Source organism: Chenopodium quinoa, unplaced genomic scaffold, assembly GCF_001683475.1.
Source record: "Chenopodium quinoa cultivar QQ74 unplaced genomic scaffold, ASM168347v1, whole genome shotgun sequence".
NCBI classification, from domain to species: Eukaryota; Viridiplantae; Streptophyta; class Magnoliopsida; order Caryophyllales; family Amaranthaceae; genus Chenopodium; species Chenopodium quinoa.
This window is the reverse complement of record NW_018742881.1, coordinates 735887-748685: the sequence shown is the minus strand read 5'-3', so window position 1 is coordinate 748685 and position 12799 is coordinate 735887. Positions and strand designations below refer to the sequence as shown.

At 35.8% G+C, this 12799-nt stretch overlaps 2 protein-coding genes across 2 annotated transcripts; both read left to right on the top strand.

Annotated features, from left to right (window-relative positions):
- Nucleotides 1-2787: 2787 nt before the first annotated feature.
- On the top strand, nucleotides 2788-8930 carry LOC110726727 (coatomer subunit beta-1-like). The gene is made up of 5 exons (XM_021906207.1): nucleotides 2788-3017; nucleotides 3394-5466; nucleotides 6081-6590; nucleotides 8187-8272; nucleotides 8389-8930. Exons 2-5 carry the CDS (start codon nucleotides 3418-3420, stop codon nucleotides 8591-8593), a joined length of 2850 nt encoding a protein of 949 aa, XP_021761899.1. The 5' UTR covers nucleotides 2788-3017; nucleotides 3394-3417; the 3' UTR covers nucleotides 8594-8930.
- Nucleotides 8931-9856: 926 nt separating this feature from the next.
- Nucleotides 9857-12348, top strand: LOC110726728 (exocyst complex component EXO70A1-like). The gene has a single exon (XM_021906209.1). The coding sequence runs from the start codon at nucleotides 9945-9947 to the stop codon at nucleotides 11916-11918; it is 1974 nt and encodes a 657-aa protein (XP_021761901.1). The 5' UTR covers nucleotides 9857-9944; the 3' UTR covers nucleotides 11919-12348.
- Nucleotides 12349-12799: the final 451 nt, after the last annotated feature.

The following is a 12799-nucleotide window of genomic DNA, read 5'->3' as shown; positions in this document are numbered from 1 at the left end:
GATTTTGGCTGCTCTCCCCTTCCCCCGTCCTGATTCTGTCATCTCTCTCATTTCCCCAGATCGAGTTTGGCCTCCCACATATTTCCTCGGCGCGATTTTGTCCTCTGTCACTCTCCCTTACCTCTCGATTTTGGCTACACAGACCACCCACAACTTAACGACGGCTTCGATCTGCTGGTTTCACAACTCCGTCGATCAACTGTGGCTGGCTGGAGCTGCATTCCTGGTTGCTCCGACTATATTGGGGTGGCCTGGGTCTGGCTGTTTTTTTTTTAAAAAAAAAATTGATTTTTTTTTTAATTTAAAATTTTAGACAAAATTGTACGGTGACACGTGTACTTTAATCCAAAAAAATAAAAACTCAATTTAGCAGGTAACCGGTCACTTGGGACTGTTAAGAGCAAATAGGGGATAAAAGGTGGGATTATTTAAAAATAATCCAAAGGTAGGATTATTTGTAGCGGACAACCTAAAGGTGAAATTATTGCCGATAATTTTTTCCTTTTTTTTGCTTCCAACATTATGAGCTAAATAATGATCAATTAGATATATGACTTTGGATATTTTGAGATTATATGCTAAATAAATATTATTTACTTATTAATCATTTTGCAAAGAAAAAAGTTAATTGTGCCAAAAAATTATGACAAGCGAATCAATGTGGAGTTTAAAGGTGTCAATTTTGAGTGTTTGAGTCGGGTTCGGTGAGGTCGAGTCTGGTCTAATTTTAAACCAGAGTCCTCCTAAATTAATGCGTACATGAGAGTCGAAATCTAAATCGAATATTATTTGGGTTGATTTCGAATCGAGTTGGTCGAGTTAAGTTTTACTCCGTAACACCTTAGTGGAACTAACAAATTTCATTTACTAGCTTATCTTATATTTGTAGTATTATATATTAAATAAGAAAAATTTATGCCAAAATTTATAACAAGTGGATCAATGAGAGCTAACAAGTGTCATTTTATGACTCGCTTATATCCGTAATATGTTTTGTAAAACACACAGTCTTATATGTGGCTGGCCACACCGTGTGGCAGGGGTTATTTCGTGAGTGTAATAAGGGTTACTTGGTCATTGTTAAAGGGGTTACTTTGTCAGTGCTATAGGGTTACTCGGTTAGTGATAAAAGGGTTACTCAGTTAGTATTACAGGGGTTACTTGATCAGTTTTATATGAGTTACTTTGTTCTTTTATAAATGGACACACGGTGTTGCTGGCCACACACAAGACGGACTGATTATTACTTTTTCTTAAAAAAAAAAAAAAACTGTGTAACTTCTTATAAAAAAATTAAGGGCCTGATCACTTCAGCTTAATTTTAGTTCAGCTCTAATCAATTCAGTTCAATTCAGCTCCTAATTTCCTTCTCTCATAAAATATTCAGTTCAGTTCAACTCCAATCAGTTCAGTTTAGTTTTTTTTTTTTTTTTTTTTTTTTTTTTGACAGCAGCAGAAAAGGGAATTAATCCCTAGAGATATTGAGAATTACAGAAATGAAAATAAGGCAGTAAAGTATTAATTTTCTCTTTTATCATTCTATCCCCTTTGAGGCTGGTGTGATTATCCTGCATCCATGCTATGCTGCTTTTTTCAGTTCAGTTTAGTTTAGTTAAGCTCAATTCATTAAATGTGAATAGGTCCTAAGTAAAAAAAATATAAGGAGTATTTAAACTAGCAAAAAAGTATGCCAAATATTTATACTTGATAACTATTAAATATTCCATATAGTTCTTTATCAAAAATTATTCCATACAGTTCTATAATTAATAATTAAATAATATCTAATGTAATCTGCTATATGAAGATTATTCTCATTTTTATAATCATTGAATTTCATCATATTTTAATTTTATATAATTAATATATATACGTATATGCTATTATTTTTTTATTCATTCATATTTATAAGAATACAGGTCATAAAAAAATACATTACCAACATTATTGATTAGCTAATGATGAATTATGTCTTTCGTTCATATAAATCTTACAAGTAATAAATATCTTTTATTTTATTCAAATGTTATTTTACAATATTGATCTACATCTATATATTTGTGTTGTATATTCAGTCAGTTGGTTGTTGTACGACTATTATGTAAAAAATTTTGGCACAATGCTTAGGAAAATATATACATGTAGGTAAGATATAAGGTTCTTATTGTGTCAACAAAGATTAAGTGATTGTGACGGGTAAAATAGATATTAGGTTGTACAACTACCAAGGTCTATTTTGTTCACCTTATTTTCACTTATTCCAGGTGTAATAAGTTCAGTTAAGTTCAGATAAATTCAGTTTAATTTAGTTTTAATAAGTTCTAATAAAGGTTACCCAAGTACAAATTACAACTAAAATAAGTTTTAGTAAGATGTTAAGGTCTAATAATTGAGTTCAAATAAGTGAAAATTAGGTGAAGAACACACCCTAAATCGGTTAATATGACAAGAAGATTTTTAGTTTTAATTCCCACTACAGGAGATAGAAAATAACTTTTCTTGAATAGAACATAATAATTTATTCGCTTTTTTTTTTGACAAGTTATTCGTTTTTTAATTAATTAAATAAAAATATAAAAAATAAAAAAAGAAGTAAAATATAAGAAATACAAATGACAAAGTATTATTCATATCACATTCCTTAATTTTTGTATTAGCCATTATTGTCAATGAATACTTAAATAATTAATTTGTTTATGTAAATAAGTCCAATATTACCAATTCATATATTATTTATCAATATCGATCTATACATATATATTCGGGGTGATAGCAATAACTACACAAATTACTCTTTTTTTTTCGCACAACAGCTCTCACACTTAAGAGTTAAGAGAGACCACTCTCGGAAAACCATCCTTTAGATCTGTGAATCGAAAAAACTCTGAAATTCACAGAAAATCTTCACCAAAAATTGAATTCACTTTACAATCTCAATTTTGATTCTATAAACTAATTCCTTCATCATTTCATTCTTCGATCGAGTTGTTGGATCTGTTTTCATCGTACATTATCAGGTATTTTTCTCTCTCCTCTTCTCTGATGTCTGATCATTTTGATTTCATTTCTTAGATCGATGATTTTGATTAATTGGGATTGTTTTGTTTTAATTTTTCAATTAGGGTTTGTGATTTGCTGAATTTTATTAGATCTAGTTGAAATGTAGTGTGAATTCGTCGGTAAGAGTTTGTTATCCAGATTAGGGTTCTTGTTTGTTAATTTTTTGATTGTTAGGGATAATCTGTTTGTGGGTTTAATTTTTTTGATATGATATGTTTTGTGGGATTGAATTAGGGAAAATGTAGCGTGTATGATGTGTTGATTGTTGGTGGTATTGAGTGAATTGTTGTGATTGGTGAGATTTGTTATTGAATTTTGATTTTCGTTTATCAGATCTGAGTAAAAGGTATCGAAATCATGGAGAAAACTTGTACGCTATTGGTGCACTTTGATAAGGGCACACCGGCATTAGCCAATGAGATCAGGGAGGCATTGGAAGGCAGTGATGTGCCGGCGAAGGTAGATGCAATGAAGAAGGCTGTCATGCTTTTATTGAACGGTGAGACGATCCCACAATTATTCATCACCATTGTTCGGTACGTCTTACCTTCAGAAGATCACACTATTCAGAAACTTTTGCTGCTTTATTTGGAAATCATTGATAAGACTGATGCTAAAGGGAAGGTGCTCCCTGAGATGATTTTGATTTGTCAAAACCTAAGGAATAATTTTCAACACCCTAACGAGTATCTTCGAGGTGTTACGCTTAGATTTTTGTGTAGATTAAATGAGAGTGAGATCATTGAGCCGTTGATTCCATCCGTGTTGCAAAATCTGGAGCATAGGCATCCATATGTTAGGAGGAATGCTATACTTGCTGTCATGGCTATCTATAAGCTTCCACAGGGGGAGCAGCTCTTGGTAGATGCACCTGAGACCATTGAGAAGGTGCTCTCCACTGAACAAGATCCATCAGCAAAGAGGAATGCATTCCTCATGCTCTTTACATGTGCCCAAGAGAGGGCAATTAGCTACCTATTTACCCACATTGATCGAATCTTGGATTGGGGTGAGCAGCTTCAGATGGTGGTTTTGGAGCTGATCAAAAAGGTTTGCCGGACCAATAAGCATGAGAAGGGGAAGTACATAAAGATCATTATATCTTTGCTCACTGCCCCTTCAACAGCTGTCATATACGAATGTGCTGGTACCCTAGTTTCTCTATCATCAGCACCTACAGCTATTAGGGCCGCTGCTGATACTTACTGTAAGCTACTGCAGTCACAAAGTGACAACAATGTCAAGCTTATTGTGCTTGATCGTTTGAATGAGCTGAAGACTTCTCATAAGGAAATCATGGTTGAAATGATTATGGATATTCTTCGTGCTCTTTCTAGTCCTAATCTTGACATCAGGAGGAAGACTTTAGATGTTTCCCTTGAATTGATTACTCCTAGGAATGTTGATGAAGTAGTTCTCATGCTGAAGAAGGAAGTGGTGAAGACTCAAAGTGCTGATCTTGAGAAGAATGGAGAGTATAGGCAAATGCTTGTTCAAGCCATCCATACGTGTGCTATGAAATTCCCAGAGGTGGCTAGCACAGTTGTCCATGTGCTAATGGATTTCCTTGGAGACACAAATGTTGCTTCAGCTATTGATGTTGTGGTTTTTGTGCGGGAGATCATTGAGACCAACCCCAAATTACGGGTCTCTATCATAACAAGGCTTCTGGATACCTTTTATCAGATCCGTGCAGCAAGAGTTTGCTCTTGTGCTCTGTGGATTATTGGGGAGTATTGTCTTTCTCTCTCCGAAATTGAGAGTGGAATTGCTACCATTAAGCAATGTCTTGGAGAACTTCCATTTTACACTGCCACTGAGGAAGGAGAGGGCCAGGATGCTCCTAAGAGGGACCAACTAGCCAGCAGTATCACAGTCTCTTCTAGAAAGCCTGTGGTTCTTGCAGATGGAACATATGCCACTCAAAGTGCTGCACTAGAAACTGCTATGTCCCCCCCTACCTTGGTTCAAGGGTCTTTGGCTACTCAAGGAAATCTGAGATCTCTGTTGCTATCTGGTGATTTTTTCCTTGGCGCTGTTGTTGCCTGCACTTTGACAAAGCTTGTTTTGAGGTTGGAGGAGGTTCAACCATCCAAGGTTGAAGTGAACAAAGCAATAACAGATGCCTTACTATATATAGTGTCCATGATTCAGCTTGGGCAATCACCTGTTCTCCCACACCCTATTGACAATGATGCTTATGATAGGATTGTTCTCTGCATCAGACTTCTGTGCAACACTGGGGATGCAGCTAGAAAAATTTGGCTTCACTCTTGCAAAGAAAGCTTTGTTAATATGCTTGCTGACAAGCAATTCCGTGAAACTGAGGAGAGGAAAGCCAAGGCCCAGATTTCTCACTCTCAACCTGATGATCTCATTGACTTCTATCATTTGAAGAGCAGGAAGGTTAGTGTGAATTTTCTATTTATTTATGGGTGGTGGGTGTATGGTAGAATCATGTTTATCAAATTTATCAGATAGGGTTAGATAAAAACAACAAGATTTTATTTTAATGGTTTATGAATTGTGTGAATACTTTTTTTTGCTTTTCAATCTGCATAGACCAGTAGACTGCATTTATCATACAAAATGGGTAGTTCTTACCATATTTATTCCAAGTTTAAATTAGCTTTTATTTGATACAATAAGCGATAGGGACAGAGTTAGCAGACATAAAAAAGTTCGAGCTGCTCTCTTGTTTAAACTTTCGAGTTCCTTATCTTGAGCTTTCCTTTATGCTAGTGTGGAAGAAGACTAATTTGATAACGGCTTGTATTTTTCCTGTATTTCTCGTGGAACGTAATTAAAGTAATATATATATATATATATACTTTTTTTTTTTGGGCATAGTATACCTAGTTTAAGCTTTATATGCAGTTGAACTATGTTCGAAAAGTGCTTAGGATTGCCTTATGCAGATAATTTTTCCAATAACCATAATTATCACAGATTATCTTGCCTTCCTAGATTGTTCATGTGGTAAATGTCTTTGCGTCCATTAATGTCTCTTACTTCCTCAGGGCATGAGCCAGTTGGAATTGGAAGATGAGGTTCAAGATGATTTGAAACGTGCAACCGGAGAATTTACCAAGGAAAATGATGATGCGAACAAACTTAATCGCATTCTTCAGCTCACAGGGTTCAGTGATCCAGTTTATGCTGAGGCCTATGTTACAGTTCATCATTATGACATTGTCCTTGATGTTACTGTTATTAATAGAACAAAGGAAACCCTGCAAAACTTATGCTTGGAATTGGCAACCATGGGTGACCTTAAACTTGTGGAGCGTCCACAGAACTACACTCTGGCACCGGAGTCAAGCAAACAAATCAGGGCTAACATTAAGGTCTCCTCTACTGAAACAGGAGTTATATTTGGTAATATTGTCTATGAGACTTCAAATGTGCTTGAACGTAATGTCGTTGTCCTCAATGACATCCACATTGACATTATGGATTACATTTCTCCTGCAACCTGTGCTGATGTTGCATTCAGATCTATGTGGGCTGAGTTTGAATGGGAAAACAAGGTATGCGTTATATTCACAGTGCTCAATGTATTTTCAGATTACTTATTATTTCTAGGAAATGCTTTGTTATTTGGATTTCTTAACGTGTTATGAAAAAGAGCTTATACAGTCTGCTCTGTGTTTGGTATGATTATGATGTTTTTAAAGTTATGTTATCTTCCGGATGCTTGATCTGTAGCTATCTTGTGGTGACTCTTTGTTAGACTAACATTTGGTTTTTTTTGGACATTATTTGTTGGCTTCTTTCCAACTTGCCATTTTAGGAGAATCTTTGTTGTAAACTGTTGTGGTTGAATTGTATGGTTCGTAATTACTCTTATTGATATATTTTATATGACAATGTATGCTTCTTATATGTAGCAGATCATCACTTGACTGCATTGGGACTAACTTTTCTTCAATGCGTGTCAATTGATAATTAGCTTCTATATTGTGTGTCAATTGATGAATTAATCCCTGTCCCTTACTCCCCAAGTGGGGGAAAGCTTTGATCAAATAATTTTTGAACATTCTACTGCTCTCATTCTTGGTCCCCAGGTCAATTCTGAAATAGATTTTCATGAGTTCCTTTATATATTCTGATGTCTTCCATAACAACACTTGGTGTTGGTGGACTAAACTGAGTCCTTTAATTAGTTGTCGTCGTGTATATGAACTTGACATTAATTGGATGAACTAAGTTAAATTGTAGAAATGTGTGGATTCCTCAATTTTACCATGCTTGTTTATTGGGTGAGAAAACAGTGGAAAAGTAAAAATGTCGAAATATCCATATTGTTTTAGTGAGCTTAGTTTTCTTTTCAAGACCAATGGAATAACCGGAGGGGGGGGGGGAGGGGAACTAAAAGATGATTACGATTCTACGTACAATTTAATAGTTTTTCTCATCAAACAAAGTTTGAATAAGTCAGTCAATCAATCAATCAAAGCCTTAATCCCATAAGTGGGGTCGGCTACATGAGCCAAATTTGATTATTTTGTGTAGTCATCAACCAAAATCTTCCTCCTCCCTCCCTTACGATCCAATGCCTCCTCTCCATAGTTTTGACTTTTTTCCCTTTAGTTCAAGATTCGTGAACACATTGAATGTGCCAGTTTAAGACTGCCTTTTCTTTGCTTATTTTTAAGAGTCGGAAACTAAACTCTGGTTCCTCCCAAGTTTAGTCACATATGTCATTTATTGGACCTCCAGAACAAAGTTATCACATAGTATTTAACTATCTTTGCTGCTATGACTTGTTTTTGTCTGGAATTGCTATTTTTAATTTCTAACTGAGGTGTCTTTGTAAATTATTTTGCATGGCTTATGTACTATTACTGTTGTATACTTGCAACTAAGTCATTAGGTGTTTTCAGGCTCCTACAAATTGTATGATTGATTATGTATTGACATTTAATGACTGGATACGGAGTATTACACTGGTGTTTTGTTGGTTTATGCTTTTTAAAAATTGCAGTGTCCCCCTTTTCTGAAGGCTAATTCCTCTTTATATCAACCCTGGTTTTAATATTCAGTTGGGATGTGAATGGCATTTACTCACTTTAGTATCATATTATTTTCCCTAATCAGGCTTATAAATCTGACATTGCCTACAGGTTGCTGTGAACACTGTAATTCAAGATGAGAAGGAATTCCTGGATCACATTATCAAGTCGACTAACATGAAATGCCTTACTGCACCGTAAGTCTTGTGATGCAACTATCAGCTTTATCTAAGAACTCATATTAATAATTTTGCTTCAACTAGTATAAGATATTTTCTCGCACTTGTTGATCTGTTTTTCTGTTTGGTATCAGATCTGCCTTGGAAGGAGAGTGTGGTTTCCTTGCAGCAAACTTATACGCTAAAAGTGTCTTCGGTGAAGATGCTTTGGTGAACGTTAGTGTTGAGAAACAATCAGATGGCAAGCTCAGCGGTTACATCAGAATTAGGAGTAAAACACAAGGCATTGCCCTCAGTCTTGGGGATAAGATCACCCTGAAACAGAAGGGAGCTGCTTGATCAATACTTCATCGTTACAGTATAGGAGTTTCCCTGTTTCTGCTTCACTATCATTCATTGTGTCATGTTGCTATCGGCATGACTGTTGCATATCCTTATACGCACTTGTTTTTTTTAAAAGAGGGAGATTTTTGATTTTCCTATTGTTAATTTTTGTATTTTCAGTTTTCCAGTGTCGGAAAGTTAGCCTTAAGCGGATATTCATTTCTTTATGTCTTGAGATGTATGTCTTATGTTTACCTCATTTTGTGCTTTCAACTGAGGAATACTTTGTACAATGTAGACCTCTCCCTCGAGGTTATATGACTAGCGCTGTTCAATCTTTTCTCCATTGCCATTTCCTTCTCTCAACATTATTTAGCAGTTTAGCACTTACATCTTTCTAACTCTCTGATCGCCTTAAGCAGAACACAATTGCACATATGTAACTTGTTTATTTCCCACATTAAGAAATCCCAGCGCGGTACGCATCTTTTGTCAAATTATGTGTCATCTTATGTCCCATTACCTCTAATTTTGCCAGACTTCATTCACCACACTCCAAGGACATGATACACATATTGGTACATGATTACAATCTGAACTTCAATAAATGTGTTGGCTAATAGAAAGTTTCATAATAGATGTTGCACAATTTCGCGATTTTTGTTTATGTTTTGGCCTATAGGAGTCAAGATAAATAAGCTCCTCCTGTATATTTAGGTTGATAAACTATGAACTTTTTGTTGCCGCTTAGTTTATCTTCCAGTGGTTGAACTGCTGCTGTAGTGCATGCTAGTGCCAACAGCATAGAACAAAATCCAATTGCTTGTAAAATCTTCCTATAAAAGCTAAGTCAAAACTTTTCTCTTACTTTAGTTATCTTATAATTTAATGTTACTCCGTACTACTTACTCAATTAACTACAATTCTTATGTTCAGGTATATCTATCAAACACGATATTTCATCCAAAATATTCGTCAGACCAAGCCGCAGCAAGTTTTCCACATAAGATCATTAGTTATTATTTGCAAGTTTTCTGATGGTATAATTTTTCATTCAGGACATCACTAAAAGTATCTCAAATGAATAGTTAGTTGAGGTTAAGTAAGAATCTTGCCCCAAAAGTAAGGATTGTTTGTTTAGAATCTGCTGGTAAACTCCCCCTTCTCCTGACTTATATTTGGTAAAGTTTGGTGAAGATAGTAGATATGGATTTCTCAACTCCCAGTTTTAAGGACAAGAAACCTGATAACCTGTTGACTTACCTTTACATATTTCTTTGCAATTGTTTCAGAACTCAGAACTCTAAGCTACTCAAAAACATCAGCCTTATGGTTGATTCACAGATTGGCGGTTGCTGAGAGCAACATGGACAAGCTCTTAGCTGCCAGGCAGTGCCTAAAAGACAGTCTTGAGAAATCAAATTCTTTGGCTTCTCAGATAGATGAAACCAAGTCAAGGTTACAGAAGATAAATGGTAACTTACCGTTGTTATCAACTGAGCTTCGTTCTACTTACTCTCGAAAATCCACATTTTCTGCAGTGGGAGAGCATGTGGACAGGGCCTTTGGACCTGTAGCGGCTGTTTTGAAGATACATGAATCTGTTTGTGGCCTTGAGAGGTCGCTCATGGAAGGCCCTCTAGGTGGTGATATTACGGGGTATTTGTTAGTAGTGAAGCAATTTGAAGAGGCACTGATGTTTCTGTCTGACAACTGTGGGCTAGCAGGGCAGTGGATGGAGGATATAGTGAAGCTCTTGGATGAAAATGTAATGGCTGATGAAAAGTACATATTGAATGTGAAGAGGTCATTGAGGGTTCTTTCGGAACTCAAGGACATGGAGGCGCATGCTAGGCTCAACGGAGGACTTTTAAGCAATGCATTTAACACATTAGAGCTCACGTTCAGGAATTTAGTGAAGGAGAATTCTAGTAACAACGCCTCATTCACAGAGCTGCAGGTTCACAAACTTCAAATCATTATCGAAAGGTTAAAAGCACATGATAGGCTTGAGAACTGCATGGCTATCTTTGTTGATGTAAGGAGCTCAAATGCAAGGGCAGCTTTACAAGCCCTTAATTTGAGCTACCTTGAAGAAGAAATCTCTGAATCAGATTCTATTCAGAAATTTGAAGACCATACAGTTCAATGGGGTAAGCATTTGGAGTTTGCTGTAAAGCATATACTTCAAGTTGAGTATGATATTTGCAAGACAGTCTTTGAGAAGTTTGGTTCAGAGATTTCTCTAGGATGCTTTGCAAAAATCACAGTTCAATCAGGATTCTTAGAACTACTCAAATTTGGCAGTAGGATTACTGAGGCCAAAAAAGATGCAATCAAGCTTCTGAAGTTGCTTGACATATTTGCAGTCTTGGACAACCTGAGGGCAGATTTCAACATGCTGTTTGGCTCAAAAGCATGCCTAGAGATTCAAAATCTTACGCGAGACCTCATCAAGCAGGTAGTTGAGGGTGCGTGTGAGATATTTAAGGAACTCTCCCATCAAGTTGAGGCCCAAAGGTACAACATGATGCCTCCTTCAGATGGTAGTGTCCCTCGGTTGGTAACCTTTGTAACTAACTACTGCGTTATGCTCCTAGAGGACAATCACAAGCCAATTCTCTCAAAAGTCCTCTCCATCCATCAAATTTGGAACAAGAAAAAATCCCACAATGGAATTCTGAGAAACGAGTTCCAAAACATACTAGATTCCTTGGAGGTCAACCTAGAGACATGGTCAAAGACCTTTGAGGACACTGCACTGTCCTACTTTTTCCTTATGAACAATTACATATACCTGTATGACTTCTTCAAGGGAACAGTATTCGGCGATCTCATGGGAGAAAAGTTGCTACATGAGCACAAGCGAAAAATGCAAATCTATGCTCAAGCATACTTAAAACATAGCTGGGGAAAGCTTCCTGCTATACTAAGTGAAGATGAACTAATACTATTTTCCCTAGGTACAAATACTCAAGAACTAGTGAAGAAAAGGTTTCGAGATTTTAATGAAGCATTTGAGGACATGTACAGGAAGCAATCCGAGTGGGTGGTAGCAGACAATGCATTACGCGATAAGGCATGTCAACTCATAGTTCATACAATTGTTCCAACTTACAGGTCTTATGTTCATAATTATAGTTACCTAGTAGAAAATGAGTCTAGTCCTAGTAAATATGTTAAGTACTCTGCATCAAGCTTGGAGGCTATGCTTAGCTCTTTGTTCCAGCTTAACATAACCAAATTTGGTCGTAGTAACAGCTTAAAATCGAACCATTTGATTGGGAAACTGCGAAATGCTGTTGCTAATCAGTTTCGTGTTGCTCCGATCAGTACATGATCTGTTGTATATACAGCTTTTCTGTTTTCTGATGTAGTTCAGTCTAGTCTGAAATGCATATTCTGATGTCTTTGTACATAATTTGGTTAAATATAAATTCAGCTTCATTTTGTCTACACCACCTTCCTTTGAGAAAGTATAATCCCATCTTAGAGAGTGTATAAGGCTAAGTTCTAAAACCTTCTATATCATCAGGGTATGCTAAAAATAAACACATCATTTTCTGAAAGTTTATCTTAAATAAACACAACTATGGTTGGTCAAAAGAACAAGTAGAAATATGTGGAGTATATATAAATGTATAAATAATTAGTATCAATTTTTTCATACCAAAAAAAATAAAATAAAAAGGGAACTAGGAGGAAATGGGGAGTTCAAACATACTTAGAATATTTTCTCTGTTTCAAACTGAATTGTTCTTACTTTCTAGTATTTCACACTTAAATGCACATCTTTGGTTACCAATTGTTCTAATTACATATTGATAAAAATTATGAAAATTGAAGTATTTTGAACCTACACATTGAGTGAATATTATGTTATTTCCTGATATATCAACCAAGGCATTCAAAAAGTACTAAACAAGGGAATATCAACAGGGAGAGTATATATGATTCAATATATTTAGGAAAAAAAAAAAAATCACTCAATGTAACCTTAAACACACGGGACCGATAAAATAATATTAGAATAAATACACTAGTTTTTATTACATTTTTTTTTTATTTGGTAGGTAAGGAGAAGGCGTCCTATCGAACCAGAACCTCGCACTAGTCAACCCAATTTAAGTACTTGAGTATAGAGCAAAGTTATTTGGAAGTTTGGAGGTGGGGGCACCCCCACCACTACTTAGTAAATGTATTTGACATTAGATCTCTTAA